Here is a 16,005-nt window from a genome sequence, read left to right on the forward strand (position 1 = left end):
GTGGTCTTGATCTGAAGATGCCCCAGAAACCACCATCTCGTCTTGACCTCCTCTTGGAGAGCTGGCATTAACGCCACTCGGGGAAAATAAGAGTTGGGGTGACCGGCATTCCGGGTGAATAAGGGCGCTCTTTGCTCAATGGTTGAGGTGTCCACAGTTGAGGTCCAAAGGGCCTTATCTTCTGGGGTTGAGGGCCCTCAGCATCTTGGGAATGTCCTGGAGAAGGCAAAGAGGACAATTGGGAGAGATGAAACCCACAAATCAGGAATGAGGAAGGAAGGAAGGAAGGAAGGAAGGGAGGGAGGGAGGGAGGGAGGGAGGAAAGGAAAGGAATAGAAAAAGGAAAAGAAAAGAAAAGAAAAGAAAAGAAAAGAAAAGAAAAGAAAAGAAAAGAAAAGAAAAGAGAAGAAAAGAAAAGAAGAGAGAAAAAGGAAAGGAAGAGAGAAAATGGAAAGGAAGAGGAAAAAAGGAAAGAAAATAGAAAAAGGAAAGGAAAGGAAGATAGAAAAAGGAAAGGAAGATAGAAAAAGGAAAGGAAAGAAAGATAGAAAAAGGAAAGGAAGATAGAAAAAGGAAAGGAAAGGAAGATAGAAAAAGGAAAGGAAGATAGAAAAAGGAAAGGAAAGAAAGATAGAAAAAGGAAAGGAAAGGAAGATAGAAAAAGGAAAGGAAAGGAAGAGAGAAAAAGGAAAGGAAAGGAAGAGAGAAAAAGGAAAGGAAGAGAGAAAAAGGAAAGGAAGAGAGAAAAAGGAAAGGAAAAGAAAATAGAAAAAGGAAAGGAAAGGAAGAGAGAGAAAGGAAAGGAAAGGAAGAGAGAAAAAGGAAAGGAAGAGAGAAAAAGGAAAGGAAGAGAGAAAAAGGAAAGGAAAAGAAAATAGAAAAAGGAAAGGAAAGGAAGAGAGAGAAAGGAAAGGAAAGGAAGATAGAAAAAGGAAAGGAAGAGAGAAAAAGGAAAGGAAGAGAGAAAAAGGAAAGGAAAAGAAGATAGAAGAAAGGAAGAGAGAAAAAGGAAAGGAAGAGAGAAAAAGGAAAGGAAAGGAAGAGAGAAAAAGGAAAGGAAGAGAGAAAAAGGAAAGGAAGAGAGAAAAAGGAAAGGAAGAGAGAAAAAGGAAAGGAAAAGAAAATAGAAAAAGGAAAGGAAAGGAAGAGAGAGAAAGGAAAGGAAAGGAAGAGAGAGAAAGGAAAGGAAGAGAGAAAAAGGAAAGGAAAAGAAGATAGAAAAAGGAAAGGAAAAGAAGATAGAAAAAGGAAAGGAAAGGAAGAGAGAAAACGGAAAGGAAGAGGGGAAAGAAAGGAAAGGAAAAGAGGAAAGGCCGTAAGCGTTCCGGGGCTAGCTGTAAATCATTCCCAGGGCCGTCATAACTTTGGTCGCTAAGCAAACAGTCGTAAGTCGAGGACTCCCTGGACTTCTGGAGCAATCCTCCTGCAACGGCCCTTCTCTTCTTCCCCAGGCGGAGAGGGCGGGAAGGGCAAAGGGTCCAAGAAGAAGGGCTCCTCCTTCCAGACGGTCTCGGCGCTCCACCGGGTAGGAGACGGGGACTCCCCCACCCCCTCCCGGGACCAGGAGGATGGGTCCCAGGCTTCCCAGGGGGAGGGGCGAGGGGGGAGCTTGGAGAGCCCACCCAGAGCCCACCTCTTTTCTGACTAGAAGCCGCAGCTGGGCCTTTGGGGGCCTGGTTTACAGAGGGGGGGTTGGGGGGGTTGGGGTTCCAAACACAGCGTGCTGGCTGGGGAATTCTGGGAGTCGGGGGTCCCTACAGCTCAGGGGTGAAATACTGCTTTAGCGCTTACTGGGGGTTTGCCAGGAGAAACACAATGTACATCTCTCTCTCTCTCCCCCTCCCTCCCTGTCCCTCTCCTCCTCTCTCTCTCTCTCTCTTTCCTTCCTTCCTTCTTTCCCTCCCTCCATCTCGCCTCTTTCTCTCTCCTTCCTTCCTTCCTTCCTCCATCCATCCCTCCACCCATTTCTCCTCTACCTTGCTTCCCTCTCCCTCTTTTCTCCCTCTGTTGCTTCTCTCTCTCCTCCTCTTTCTCCTCCTCCCTCCTTCCTCCCTCCCTCCCTCCCTCTGTCTCTACTCTACTCCTCTTTCCTTCCTTCCTTCCTTCCTTCCTTCCTTCCTTCCCTCCCCTCTTCTCTTCCCCTCTTCTCTCCCTCGGTTCCTTCTCTCTCCTCTCTCCTTCCTTCCCTCCTTTCTCCCTCCCTCCCTCCCTCCATCTCTCTTTCCTTACTCCCTCCCTCCCTCTGTCTCTCCTCTACTCCTTCCTTCCTTCCTTTCCTTCCTTCCTTCCTTCCTTCCCCTCTTCTCTCCCTCGGTTCCTTCTCTCTCCTCTTCTCTCTCCTTCCCTCCCTCCTTCCCCCCTTCCTCACTCCATCTCTCTTTCCTTACTCCCTCCCTCCCTCTGTCTCTCCTCTACTCCTTCCTTCCTTCCTTCCTTCCTTCCTTCCTTCCTTCCTTCCTTCCTTCCTTCCTTCCTTCCTTCCCCTCTTCTCTCCCTCGGTTCCTTCCCTCTCCTCTTCCCTCTCCTTCCCTCCTTCCTTCTTCCCTCCCTCCCTCGCTCCATCTCTCCTTCCCTGCTCCCTCCCTCCCTCTATCTCTCTTCCCCTTCCCTCCCTTCCCCGCCCTGCTCCCCTCCCTTCCTCCTCCTCCTCCTCCTCCTCCTCCTCTTTTTCTTCCGGCAGGAGAACCTCAACAAGTTGATGGCCAACCTCAAAACCACCCACCCTCATTTTGTGCGGTGCATCATCCCCAACGAACGAAAGGCCCCCGGTAATCCAGTGGGATCAAAAGGGATCCGCTGACGGGGTGGGAGAGCCAGGCTTTTAGATTGGGGAAAGCTGGCTGAGGAATTCTGGGAGTTGAAGTCCACAAGTCTTAAAGTTGACGAGGTTGAGGACCCCTGTTCTAATTTCATTTCTTGAGCATTGCCTATTGTCTTTTCGTTTTTGTTTTCGCTATGCCCTTCGGGTTTAGTGTGGTTGTGTGAATCCAGACGGTGGGCCCAGGATGCCTCTTTCCAAGGGGATAATCTTTTAATTTCCCCTCCTCTCTTTGCGTCTTTTTCTTTCTCAGGTGTCATGGACAACCCTTTGGTCATGCACCAGTTACGCTGCAATGGCGTCCTGGAGGGGATCCGGATCTGTCGGAAAGGATTCCCCAACCGGATCCTCTACGGGGACTTTAGGCAAAGGTGAATCCACGCCCGGGGTGGGGTTTCCAAAGGGTCTTTTGGGGAGAGTCAGCTCAGCCTGCCTAATGGAAGGAGAGAATCGAGATCACGGGATGGGTTAACGCCACTTGATAAGACCTTATCAAAGACCCAAGAAGAGACAGGAAACTTTCAGATACGGAACTTGTTTTATCAATGGCTGGAAAAAACGAGGCAGAGAGTAACAACTTTTATGACGAAGCAAAAATAAAAATAAAAATCAACCCGGACGACAGGGTCTTCACTAAGCACTAACGAATTGCAATAATAGAAAATTAATAAAATACTTTTTTAAATAAAAAAAGACCTTGATAAGACCACAGGTAGCGCAACTCCTGCCAGGAGACCCTAACCCTATCCCATTTCAGACAAGTGGTTGTCCAATCATTTCTTTAAAACCTCCAATGTTGGAGCACCCACAACTTCTGGTGGCAAGCAGTTCCACTGGTTAATTGTCTTCACTGTTAGGAAGTTTCTCCTTAATCCCAGGTTGCTTCTCTCCTTGATTAGTTTCCATCCCTTGCTTCTTGTCCTGCCTTCGGGGGCTTTGGAGAATTGGTGGAAACACACACTCACACACACACACCGCTCCCTTCTTTGGGGTTAAACTTAAGCAAGAAAATTCAGCCAAATTTCTCCTCTCGCACCAGATACCGCATCCTAAACCCGGCAGCCATCCCGGAGGGTCAGTTTATCGACAGCCGGAAGGGGGCAGAAAAGCTTCTGAGCTCTTTGGACATTGACCACAACCAGTACAAATTTGGACACACCAAGGTGAGGCGAGGAAATTGGAATTGGGGGGGCGGTTTCTATGCTCCCACTCCTCTGCTTTTCCCTTAAGGACCCCAGGAAAGAAACTTCATCTTTTTGAGGATAAAACCAGCAGGGCTGTTTTGACCTTGAAAAGGAGGAGATTTTAGGATCCGCATTTTGCACGCTCCTATTAAGGGCCCTTAAAAGAGACTTGGCGAATTCCTTATTAATCCGGAATGAAGTGCACGTTTATGCTGCTAAGTGAGCCTTACGGCTCATTTTGTGACTTTTCTTGCCACCGTTGTTAAGCGAATCGTTGCAGTTGTTAAGTTAGGAACACGGCTGTTAAGTGAATCTGGATTCCTCATTGACTTTTCCTGCAGAAGGGGAATCGTGTAACCCCCGGGGCAGTGCAACCGTCATAAATACCTGCCAGTTTCCAAGCGTCCGAATTTGGATCACATGACCGCGGGGGATTCTGCAACGGTCGTTAAGTGTGTGAAAAACGGTCATAGCTCACTTTTTTTCCAGTGCCGTTGTAGCTGCGAATGGTCACTAAACGAATTGTTGTAAATCAGGGATTGCTTAAACAAAAACAAGATCCACTTGTCAAACGGATTTAATATAAGGCAAACACTAGCAACAGAAAACAATCCAACCAGGGTCTTAAACTTCAAAAGAGCCAATTTTAACGAACTCAGAGACATCCTAGGAAAGATCCCAGGGATGAAAATCCTAAAGGGGAAAACAATCCAGGAAGTGTGGGAAATCCTGAAAAATGCGATCATAAAAGCCCAGGCCAGCACAATACCACTGAGAAAGAAAAAAAAGAAATCCAAGAAGAAACCAGCATGGCTGCACAAAGATCTCTCTGACAAACTAAAAGACAAAAAGGACAAATGCGAAATATGGAAAGAGGAGGGCACATAACCAAGGCCGATAATCGTGCACAGATTTTTATATTTATGTCTATATAAAAACCATACCAAATACTCTTACATTTATATCCGAGTCTTTGTAACCTTTGGAGGAGGAGCGTCCAACCTTGGCAACTTTAAGCTTTGTGGACTTCAACTCCCAGAATTCCCCAGCCTGCAGGAGAATTCTGGGAGTTGAAGTCCATGCATCTTTAAATAGCCCACCGGGAGAAACTCTGTTTTTAAAGTCACCTCTGTGCAAATGACAACTAAAAGGGAAATCCGTTTGACAAGTGGATCTTACAAACATGTTTCTGTGAAGGTCGTCCTCCACTTTACAACAGTTCATTTAGTGACCATTCCAAGTTACAGCGGCACTGAAAAAAGTTACTTATGACCATTTTTCATACTTATGGCCATTGCAAGCATCCCCACGGTCACGTGACTGACATTCAGATGCTTGACAACCAGTGGAGGGATTCAGCTGGTTCGCACCGGTTCGTGAGAACCGGTAGCTAAATTTTGTTGAGTTCGGAGAACTGTCTGAACCCACGCTGCTTCCGGAAGTCCGTTCTAGGCCTCGGAGCCTAGAGGAGGCCTCCCAGGCCTAGAACAGCCCACCAGAATCGCGTGGATATCACTTCCGGAAGTCCATTCTAGGCTTTGGAGGCCTGGAGGAGGCCTCCCACGCCTAGAATGGCCCACTGGAAGTGCATGGATGTTACTTCCGGAAGTCCGTTCAGGGCCTCGGAGGCCTGGAGGAGAGCTCCCACACCTAGAATGGTCCACTGGAAGTGCATGAATGTCACTTCCGGAAGTGCATTCTAGGCCTCGGAGGCCTGGAGGAGAGCTCCCACGCCTAGAACGGCCCGCAGGAAGTGCATGGATGTCACTTCTGGAAGTTCATTCTAGGCCTCGGAGGCCCAGGCCTGCATCCATGCAGAGAACTGGATGTTCAGGTATTTGAATCCCATCACTGTTGACAACTGGTTCATATTTATGATGGTCGCAGCGTCGCGGATGTGTGTGTGTGTGTCACATGATCCCCTTTTGTGACTTTGTCACAAGCAAAGTCAGTGGAGAAGCCAGATTCACTTAACAACTGTGTGACTATCTTAACAACTGAGAAGCTGAGGAAGCTTCTTGGATGAGAAGCGAAACGTCTTCGAAAAAAACCAAGAAAGTCCAGTTGCCTCTTGTGGGGAAAAAAAAACACCTTTGGGGCAGCCACAGTGATTCAATTAACGAATGTGCCAAGGAAAGTCGTAAAACGGGACGAAATTCCCTTCACAAATGTTTCACATAGCAACGTCCGTTGTGAGCTCAACTGTGGCCGTACGTTGAGGGCTGCTTTTATTCTTTCCTCTTTTTTCCCCCCCTCTTGGTGAATAAAATGAACGAAACCCCAACAGGTCTTCCCATCCCACAGGTATTTTTCAAGGCTGGGCTGTTGGGCCACCTGGAAGAGTTGCGAGACGAACGGCTGTCGCGGATCATCACTCGAATCCAAGCCCGGGCGAGGGGCCAACTCATGCGCATTGAATTCCAGAAGATCATGGAGCGCAGGTAAGTCCCAGAGGAGACCGAGGTTATGGATGTTGACGTCAACTCAGGTTCGCCTGGTGCGTCAGTTGCGGCCCTATCTGGACCGGGATGCCCTGTGTACGGTCACTCATGCGCTCGTGACCTCTCGTCTGGACTACTGCAATGCTCTTTACATGGGGCTTCCCTTGAAGACCACTCGGAGGCTCCAACTGGTACAGAATGCGGCCGCAAGAGTTGTCTTGGGAGTTTCCCGGTACTCCCATGTTACACCTTTGCTCCGCGAGCTGCATTGGCTACCAGTTGTCTTCTGGGTGAGGTTCAAGGTCTTGGTCATGGTCTTTAAGTCCTTACATGGCATGGGTCCGGAATACCTCGGGGACCACCTGCTGCCGGCGTCGACTCCCCTCCGCCCTGTGCGTTCCCACAGAGAGGGCCTCCTCAGGGTGCCTCCGGTCAGAGAATGCCGGCTGGTGGCCCCCAGGGGGAGGGCCTTCTCTGTGGGCGCCCCGGCTTTATGGAACCAACTGCCGGTTGAGCTCCAGACGGCACCGGATCTTCGCTCCTTCCGGCACGGGTTAAAGACCCATTTATTCGAACAAGCTGGCCTGGCCTGATGGGGGAACGTTAAGGTTTTAATGGGTTTTATATTCTGATTGTTTTAATTGGACAATTATTTAATCCTTTTTTAACTTTTGTATTTCTATTTATATGCCCTGTTCACCGCCCTGAGTCCTTCGGGAGAAGGGCGGTATAAAAATTCAATTAATAATAATAATAATAATAATAATAATAACAACAACAACAACAACAACAACAACAACAACAACAACAACTTTATAAAGTCTTTAGTAAGGCCACACCTGGAATCCCGCATTCAGTTTTGGTCACCACACTGCAAAAAAAGATGTTGAGACTTTGGAAAAAATGCAGAGAGGACCAACAAAGATTATTTAAAGGCCTGGAGACTAAAACATAGGAGGAACGTTTGCAGGGGTTTGGCCAGTTTAGAGAAAAGGAGGATTTGGGGGGATATGATAGCAGAGTTCCAGTATTTGGGGGGACTGCCACAAAGAAGAGTGGGGGGGCGTCAACTTATTTTTCAAAGCACCAAAAGGCAAGATGGAAACTAATCAAGGAGAGAAGCAACCTGGAACTGAGGAGAAACTTCCTAACAGTGAAGACAATTCACCACTGGAACAGCTTGCCACCAGAAGCGGTGAGTGCTCCATCACTGGAGGTTTTTAAGAAGAGATTGGACAACCACTTGTCTGAAATGGAATGGCGTCTCCTGCCGGAGCAGGGGGTTAGACTTGATGACCTCCAAGGTCCCTTCCTGCTCTGTTCTGACTGATTAGACTTCTCCCAACTCTGGGCAGCTTAGACATGTAATGTAAAGAAGAACTCAGGTAGTCCTCGTTTAGCGACAGGGACCGGCAATTTGGCCGTTAAGCGAAGCAACCCCTAAGAGATTAGATACGACTGCTTTTTGACCTTCCTTCAGCTTTCTTTTGCTTTACAGACCCGTGAAGGTCGTAAATGTGAGGATTGGTCTGAAAATTGCTTTTTTGTCACGGTCGTGACGGTGAATGGTCACTAAACAAATCAGCCGCTAAATGACAACTACGTGTAAAAGGGCCGTTTCTTTTCTTTTCTATTTTTCGCACACTCCGCTTAGAATTGCAGCGATAGTTGGGCTGCTGTGAATTCTGAGGGTTTGTTTGAGGAGCGAATTCCTATGGGACGGAGGGTGGAGGAAGGAAAAAAGGGTTTTCTGAAAAGCTACAGTGTGGTTCTCCGTGGTCCTTTCCACCAGGGACGCCTTGCTCATTATCCAGTACAACATCCGGGCTTTCATGGGGGTTAAAAACTGGCCTTGGATGAAGCTGTTCTTCAAGATCAAGCCTTTGCTGAAGAGCGCGGAAACAGAGAAAGAAATGCAGGTGACTGCCTCCATTTGTTCGTTCATTCATTCATTCATTCATTTTTTTCCAATTGACTATAGGCAGCAAACAACGTTCCAATAATTAAAACCGTAAAAACATAAAAGAGTTACATTTCTATTTGCACTTGGACAGGCAGTCCTCGACTTACGATCTTGGTTGACTCTGGAAATGTCGGAATTTGTTGTTGGAATGCATTTCTGTGCAACAGCTCAAGTAGTATTCGGCCAGCAGACGGCAGTGTTTAAAAGTTTGGCTCTATGGGATGTACGCCATGCTCTTTACTTCTAAGCAGAGTTCCGTGTTTCCTGTTATAGTTTAAAAACAGTTGAGCAGTAAAGCACATGGTGACAGTGCTCTTTGTCTGAGCTGTGTCGGACTTTATATGAACAGAATTTAAAACAGGAAACACAGTCGTGACTCACGATGGTTGTTAAGCTGGTAACAATGTGACCCTTTTTATAAGTATTGTTTGCAGGGTTCGCAAAAGGTGATCCCATGACCCCAGAGTACGGCAACCGTCACAGGTACAGGACAGCTGCCAAGTGTCCAAATGTTTGCAGGATCCAATCTGGGCCGGTCCTCTGAGCTTTAGGACTCGTGCTGGATTCCATCTTCGGAGAACTGACTAGAGACAATTTCCCTGAGGATAGTGTCCAGCAAGAGTCTGAAAACCCGGAAGTTAAAAACCTCTGGTCCCGGTTGACTGACCCAGATTGGATCCCGTGACATTATCCCGGGACACCTGTATTCGCCTTCCTTCGTGTCTGAATTTTGATCACGGGACCACAGGGATGTGGCAAGGGTGGAAAACCTTCCTAAGTCACGTTTTTCAGTGCCGTTGTAACTTTGAATGGGTCCCTAAACAAACGGGTGCAAGTCAAGGACTACCTGCCCGTTTATTTTTCCTCACCACAACCTTACAAAGAGCCACAGGTTCGAAACTGTGAGAGGGAGGGCACAGCTATCCCCGTAGTTGCCTTCCAATTTGCCAGTTATTTACCAAAGCACCTGCGGGAAACTTCCTGAGAGTGAGGACAATTAACCAGTGGAACGGCTTGCCACCAGAAGTTGTGGGTGCTCCCAACACTGGAGGTTTTTAAGATGAGATTGGACAGCCATTTGTCCAGAGTGGTATAAGGTCTCCTGCTTGTGCGGGGGGGTTGGACTAGAAGACCTCCAGGGTCCCTTCCAGCTCTAATTCTGATTGATTGATTGATTGATTGATTGATTGATTGAGGTGACTCTTTTGTATCCTTCACAGACGATGAAAGAAGAATTTGGGAGGCTGAAGGAAGCTCTGGAGAAATCAGAAACCCGTAGAAAAGAGCTGGAGGAGAAGATGGTATCATTGCTCCAGGAGAAGAATGACCTCCAGTTGCAAGTTCAAGCTGTGAGTATATTTAAGCCGCTTTGCTCTCCTTTTTAACTCAGAGGTTGGCATCCTTGCTCCTCGTCCTGGAGTTCTTTCTTTACACGGAGTCCTTGGCGCTCTCTGAGCTGGGTGGCTTTCTTGCGGACGTTCCACGGTCCAGCTAGGGAACGTCGTCGGTGCTAGAAGGGAGGGGGGTTTGAGTAAACTTCTAGCACTGATGACATTCCCTAGTTGGGTTGTGGAACGTCTGCAAGAGAATTACCAAGCTCAGAGAGCACCAAGGACCCCACAGTCCTCCTTCTCCTCCTCCTCCTCCTCCTCCTCCTTCTTTTCTTTCTCCTTCTCCTCTTCCTCCCCTTCTCCTCCTCCTTCTCCTTCTCCTCCTTCTCCTCCTCCTTCTCCTCCTCGTTCTCCTCTCCTCCTCCTTGTCGTCCTTTTTGCTTTTTCCTCTCCCTTTTCTCCCCCTCCCCCTCTTTCTCTCCTCCTCTTTCTCCTCTCCTCCTCCTCCTCTGCTTTTTCCTCTCCTCCCACTCCTCCTCTTTCTCTCCTCCTCTTTCTCCTCTCCTCCTTCTCCTCCTCCTTGATGTCCTTCGGCTTTTCCCTCTCCCTTCTCTCCCCCTCCCCCTCTTTCTCTCCTCCTCTTTCTCCTTTCTTCCTCCTCCACCTGCTCCTCCTGCTTCTCTGTCTCACCCTTCCGCCTCCTCCGCTCTGCAAACCCCATCCTCTTCTAGCACCGATGACGTTCCCTACTTGGGTCATGAGACGTCTGCGAGGAAAAAAAACACCCGGCTCGGAGAGCGCCACGCTTCAACCCCGAGCTACAGATCTTCTCTTCGTTCTTCCTTCCTTCCTTCCTCCTCCTCCTCCCCCTTCCCTTCCTCCTCTCCCCAGGAGCAAGACAACCTGAACGACGCCGAGGAGCGCTGTGACCAGCTGATCAAGAACAAGATCCAGCTGGAAGCCAAAGTGAAGGAGATGACCGAACGGATCGAAGATGAAGAGGAGATGAACGCGGAACTGACCGCCAAGAAGCGGAAGCTGGAAGACGAGTGCTCTGAGCTCAAGAAGGACATTGATGACCTGGAGTTGACTTTGGCCAAGGTGGAGAAGGAGAAGCACGCCACGGAGAACAAGGTACGTGTTCTGTACCAGCCTGCTACCGGCCCTGCAGAAAAGGCAGGGACAACCCCTTTTACAAGAAGGCAAGAGGCTGCAACTAAGCCTGCCAAATTTATGGACACAAAAGCAAACAGAACAAGACACGAACTATGAAACAGGAGCTATTCAAGCGGTTGCCTTCAGCAAACCAGCCCTCCCACGCATTCCCCTTTTATACAGTTCAGGGCATGGCTTCTCTCTGCCTCCTTCCGAGGTGCCCCATTGCCTTCCTCTGTTTACTCCTGATTGACTGCCTCCTGCGTCGGGCACCCTTGAACAGGGCCAGCTGTGGGTCATCTTCATCCACGCGGTCAGGCTCACACAGCTGGGTCTCCGTCGTGACCAGGTGGGAGGGGCCTGGCTGAGGGCTCTCATCAGCAAGCTCTCCAACACCCCCCTCCTCCTCTGAGTCATCCGACCCAACTGCCGAACCCACAGGCTGACTCTGAATCACAACAGTACGCTGAAAGGACGGGCGGTCCTCGACTTGACGGCCGCAAGGGGCCCCAGAGTTTCCATCGCTCAGCAAGAGAGTTGTCGCGTTTGGCTCCATTTTACGGCCTTCCTTGCCAACCGCGGTTAAGGGAATCAGTCCGATTGTCAAGCTACTCACACGGTCGTTCAAAGAGTCCAGCTTCCCCTGTTGACTGCGCTGGTTGGAAGGTCGCAAAAAGGGGGATCGCGTGACACACACACCCCGGGACGCCAGGACCGTCGTAAATACGTTTTTAACCTTCCTTTTTAGAATTTTTTTATCATTATATTTCAAAAAACAAAAAAAGCCCTTTGAAGGCTGAGCACAAAATGCACATGTTCACACACACACACACACACACAGCCTTGCATTGCTCCCTCGCAGTTGCACAACCTCAGTGCACAAGAACCCGCCAATTGTTAAAGGACATCACAGCCACACTTCAGGGGCCTGCAGTCTCTGAAGCTGCTATCACATCTGTGGGACTGGCCACGCGGTCTGGTTGCCCACCGATTCTAGTACACGCTCCTCTCCTCTCCTCTCTTCTCTTTTCTCCTTCCTTCCTTGCTTTCCCTCCCTCCCTCCCTCTCTCCTTCCTTCCTTCTCCTAATTTCCATCTCCCTCCCCCTCTCTCTCCCTCTCCCTTCCTTCCTTCCTCCCTTCCTCCCTCCCTCCCTCCTCCCTCCCTTCCTCCTCATTCCAATCTCCCTTCCTCTCTCTCTCCCTCTCCCCATTCCTTCCTTCCTCCCTCCCTCTCTCCCTCCCTTTCTCCCTCCCTCCTTCCTTCTCCTCATTCCCATCTCCCTCCCTCTCTCCCTTCCTCTCTCTCTCCCTCCCTCCCTCCTTCCTTACTTCTCATTCCCATCTCCTTCCATCTCCTTCCATCTCCTTCCCTCTCTCCCTCCCTCCCTCCCTTCCTCTCTCCCTCCCTCCCTTTCTCCCTCCCTCCTTCTCCTCATTCCCATCTCCCTCCCTCTCCCTTCCTCTCTCTCTCCTTTCCTCCCTTCCTCCCTTCCTTTCTCCCTCTCTCCCTCCTTCCTTCTCCTCATTCCTATCCCCCTCCCTCTCTCTCTCCCTTCCTCCCTCCCTTCCTTTCTCCCTCCCTCCCTCCTTCCTTCTCCTCATTCCCATCTCCCTCCCCCTCTCTCTCCCTCTCCCTTCCTTCCTTCCTCCCTTCCTCCCTCCCTTCCTCCTCATTCCAATCTCCCTTCCTCTCTCTCTCCCTCTCCCCATTCCTTCCTTCCTCCCTCCCTCTCTCCCTCCCTCCCTTTCTCCCTCCCTCCTTCCTTCTCCTCATTCCCATCTCCCTCCCTCTCTCCCTTCCTCTCTCTCTCCCTCTCTCCCTCCCTCCTTCCTTACTTCTCCTCATTCCCATCTCCTTCCATCTCCTTCCCATCTCCTTCCCTCTCTCCCTCCCTCCCTCCCTTCCTCTCTCCCTCCCTCCCTTTCTCCCTCCCTCCTTCTCCTCCTTCCCATCTCCCTCCCTCTCCCTTCCTCTCTCTCTCCTTTCCTCCCTTCCTCCCTTCCTTTCTCCCTCTCTCCCTCCTTCCTTCTCCTCATTCCTATCCCCCTCCCTCTCTCTCTCCCTTCCTCCCTCCCTTCCTTTCTCCCTCCCTCCCTCCTTCCTTCTCCTCATTCCCATCTCCCTCCCTCTCCCTCTCTCTCTCCTTTCCTCCCTTCCTCCCTTCCTTTCTCCCTCTCTCCCTCCTTCCTTCTCCTCATTCCCATCCCCCTCCCTCTCTCTCTCCCTTCCTCCCTCCCTTCCTTTCTCCCTCCCTCCCTCCCTCCCTCCCTCCCTCCTTCCTTCTCATTCCCATCTCCCTCCCCCTCTCTCTCCCTCCCTCCCTCCCTCTCACCCTCCCTCTCTCCCTTCCTTTCTCCCTCCCTCCTCATTCCCATCTCCCACTTTCTCTTCCATCCTCCCTCCCTCCTTCCCTCCCTTCTTCCCTCCCTCCCTCCCTTCCTTCCTCTTTCCTTTGTTTTTCACCACCAGGTGAAGAACCTGACCGAAGAAATGGCTGGCCTGGATGAGATCATCGCCAAACTGACCAAGGAGAAGAAGTCGCTGCAAGAGGCCCACCAGCAAGCCTTGGATGACTTCCAGGTAGAAGAAGACAAAGTCAACAGCCTGAGCAAAGCCAAGATGAAGCTGGAGCAACAAGTGGACGACGTAAGTGGACCCAGGCAGAAGGTGGGCACCTCCAGCCCTCCAGGCCCCTGGGCCCTCCTCCTGGACCCGGTTTTTGCTGACCCAACGCAGCGGCCTTGTTGAAAGGCCGTAACGCTGGTGGCCCTCAAACTGGGGTGGGAGGTCCACCCGTCACTCGCCGGCCTCTGCTCTCGGCACCATCGAGAGATGCTGATTTGGGACAAGCCTGGCCTAAATTGAGCGGCCAGCGAGTCGTAGAGAGGAATGAAACCTGCTGGATAGTTCAATATTTGGTCATGCTGGTTGCGGCTTCTAGGGGTATTAAACGTGGAGCATCTGGAGAGAATCCGGCGGTGAAGGTGGCAGAATTTGTGGCGTGGCCCACCATCCATGCCTATCCCTAAAGGGACATTGAGTTTGTATTTAAAGTCCTCTTCTCTTCTTTCCTTCCTTCCTCTCTTTTCCTTCCTTCCTTCCTTCCTTCCTTCCTTTCCTTTCTTTTCCTTTTCCTTCATTCGTTTGTTCCTTCTTTTCTTTCTCCCTTCCTTCCTTCCTTCTTTTCTTCCTCCCTCCTTCATCTTTCCCTTCTTGTTTCCTTCCTTCCTTCCTCTCTCCCTTCTTTCCTTCTTTCCTTCCTTCCTCTTTCCATTCTTTCCTTTCTTTTCCTTTTGCTTCATTCCTTTGTTCCTTCCTTTCTTTCTCCCTTCCTTCCTTCCTTCTTTCCTTCCTTCCTTTTTCCATTCTTTCCTTTCTTTTTCTTTTCCTTCATTCCTTTGTTCCTTCCTTTCTTTCTCCCTTCCTTCCTTCCTTCTTTTCTTCCTCCCTCCACCTTCCCCTTCTTGTTTCCCTTTCTTCCTTCCTCTCTTTCCCTTCTTTCCTTCTTTCCCTCCTTCCTCTTTCCTTTCTTTCCTTTTCCTTTTCCTTTTCCTTCATTGCTTTGTTCCTTCCTTTCTTTCTCCTTTCCTTCCTTCCTTCCTTCCTCTCTTTCCCTTCTTTCCTTCTTTCCTTCCTTATCTTCCTCCTCTCTCCTCTCTTTTTTTTTCCTTCCTTCCTTCCTTCCTCTCTTTCGCTTCTTTCCTTCTTTCCTTCCTTATCTTCCTCCTCTCTCCTCTCTTCTTTTTTCCTTCCTTCCTTCCTTCCTTCCTCTCTTTTCTTTTCCTTTTCCTTCCTTCCTCCTTCTTCCTCCCTCCCTTCCTTCTTGTCTTCCTTCCTCCCTCCCTTTCCCTTCTTCGCTTCCTTCTTCCTTCTCTCCTCTCTTCCCTTCCTCAACAGCTGGAAGGGTCTCTGGAACAGGAGAGGAAGATCCGGATGGAGCTCGAACGCTCCAAGAGAAAATTGGAAGGAGACTTCAAGTTGGCACAAGAGAACGTTATGGACTTGGAGAACGACAAACAGCAGCTGGAAGAGAAAATGAAAAAGTAAGGGAATCCCCAACTCTGTGCCTTTGGGTTCTCCAGACCGGGGGTGGGGGGATCAGAGGGGCACTCTGGAAAATTTCCAAGCACAAGAGCATTCATATTTGCCTCCAAAATAAGGTGAAACTGGTCCTATCCCTCCAACAGGACTAGTGTGTTGGGTCACCCACAACTTGTTTGGGAAGCTTCCTTTGTTAAACTGGAGAATGGCTAATTGTTCCTTTTATCCAGAAATCCTAGTTTGCAGGACTCTGTAGCCCGGTTTTGTGGGAAAGAAAAAAAAAAAAGACAGAATACAGTTAGTCTCCGACGTACGACCAAATTTGAGCCTGGGCGTTCAGTCATTAAGCAATGCGGTCATTAAGCAGGTCATCCCATGACCATGCCTGATTTTAACACCTTTTTGTTACGGGTTTTTTTTTTTTTTAAAAAAACATTTTTATTAGTTCAACAAAATATAAAATACAAAAATAAAATTTAAAAGGTAATTAAAAAAACGGGGGGGGGGAAGGAAGAAGAAAAAAAAAAGAGAAAATATGGAATTAGGAGGGGGGGAAAAAGGTGTCAACTTCCAACTCTCTGTAGCACAGTATAACAACTTGACAACCTCAACTTTTTTACTTTTACCCAACAGTATCCGCTAGCCGTTTCTATAGCAACGAACCTATCTCATCGGCAAAAAACAAAATCAAAGTTTCATTAAAAAAAAAATTCCATCGCAAGCACAAAATCCGCGAAGCAATTTCCAAATAGAAACAAAAATAAAATATATTCTCTTGTTTGGGATGAAAGAGTCAATTTAACCATCTCTGCTTCTCTTTGCGGGTGGAGAATTGTACCATTTTGCTGCAGGCGTAAAGCAAATCACACAAAGTGAACCCAGCTTAAGGCCAGACCTGGAATCCTGCGTCCAGTTTTGGGTCACCACGCTCCAAAAAAAAAAAAAAAATGTGGAGACTTTGGAAAAAGTGCAGAGAAGAGCAACTAAAATGATTAAAAGGCCTGGAGACTAAAACATAGGAAGAACGGTTGCAGGATTTGGGTTTGGCTAGTCTGGAGAAAAGAAGGACT

The 16,005-nt window shown here is 49.0% G+C and overlaps 1 protein-coding gene and 1 long non-coding RNA gene across 2 annotated transcripts in view; one reads left to right on the forward strand and one right to left on the reverse strand.

Annotated features, from left to right (window-relative positions):
* Positions 1-14,941, forward strand: part of LOC310649308 (myosin-6-like) — a gene marked incomplete at both ends in the record, with an annotated part of 36,248 nt that extends 21,307 nt beyond the window's left edge. Inside the window, 10 exons of the mRNA XM_083377649.1 lie at positions 1,452-1,525; positions 2,681-2,768; positions 3,072-3,189; positions 3,858-3,981; positions 6,307-6,443; positions 8,236-8,362; positions 9,627-9,755; positions 10,629-10,871; positions 13,364-13,540; positions 14,792-14,941. Of these exons, the coding sequence (XP_083233775.1) occupies positions 1,452-1,525; positions 2,681-2,768; positions 3,072-3,189; positions 3,858-3,981; positions 6,307-6,443; positions 8,236-8,362; positions 9,627-9,755; positions 10,629-10,871; positions 13,364-13,540; positions 14,792-14,941 (1,367 nt within the window). The remainder of the gene's footprint in view (positions 1-1,451; positions 1,526-2,680; positions 2,769-3,071; positions 3,190-3,857; positions 3,982-6,306; positions 6,444-8,235; positions 8,363-9,626; positions 9,756-10,628; positions 10,872-13,363; positions 13,541-14,791) is intronic.
* The window catches only part of LOC310649446, a 313,283-nt gene that overhangs the window by 281,531 nt on the left and 15,747 nt on the right, over positions 1-16,005 (reverse strand). The window lies entirely within an intron of this gene.

The sequence above is a fragment of the Vipera ursinii genome (genome assembly GCF_947247035.1).
Source record: "Vipera ursinii genome assembly, chromosome: Z".
NCBI lineage: Eukaryota > Metazoa > Chordata > Lepidosauria > Squamata > Viperidae > Vipera > Vipera ursinii.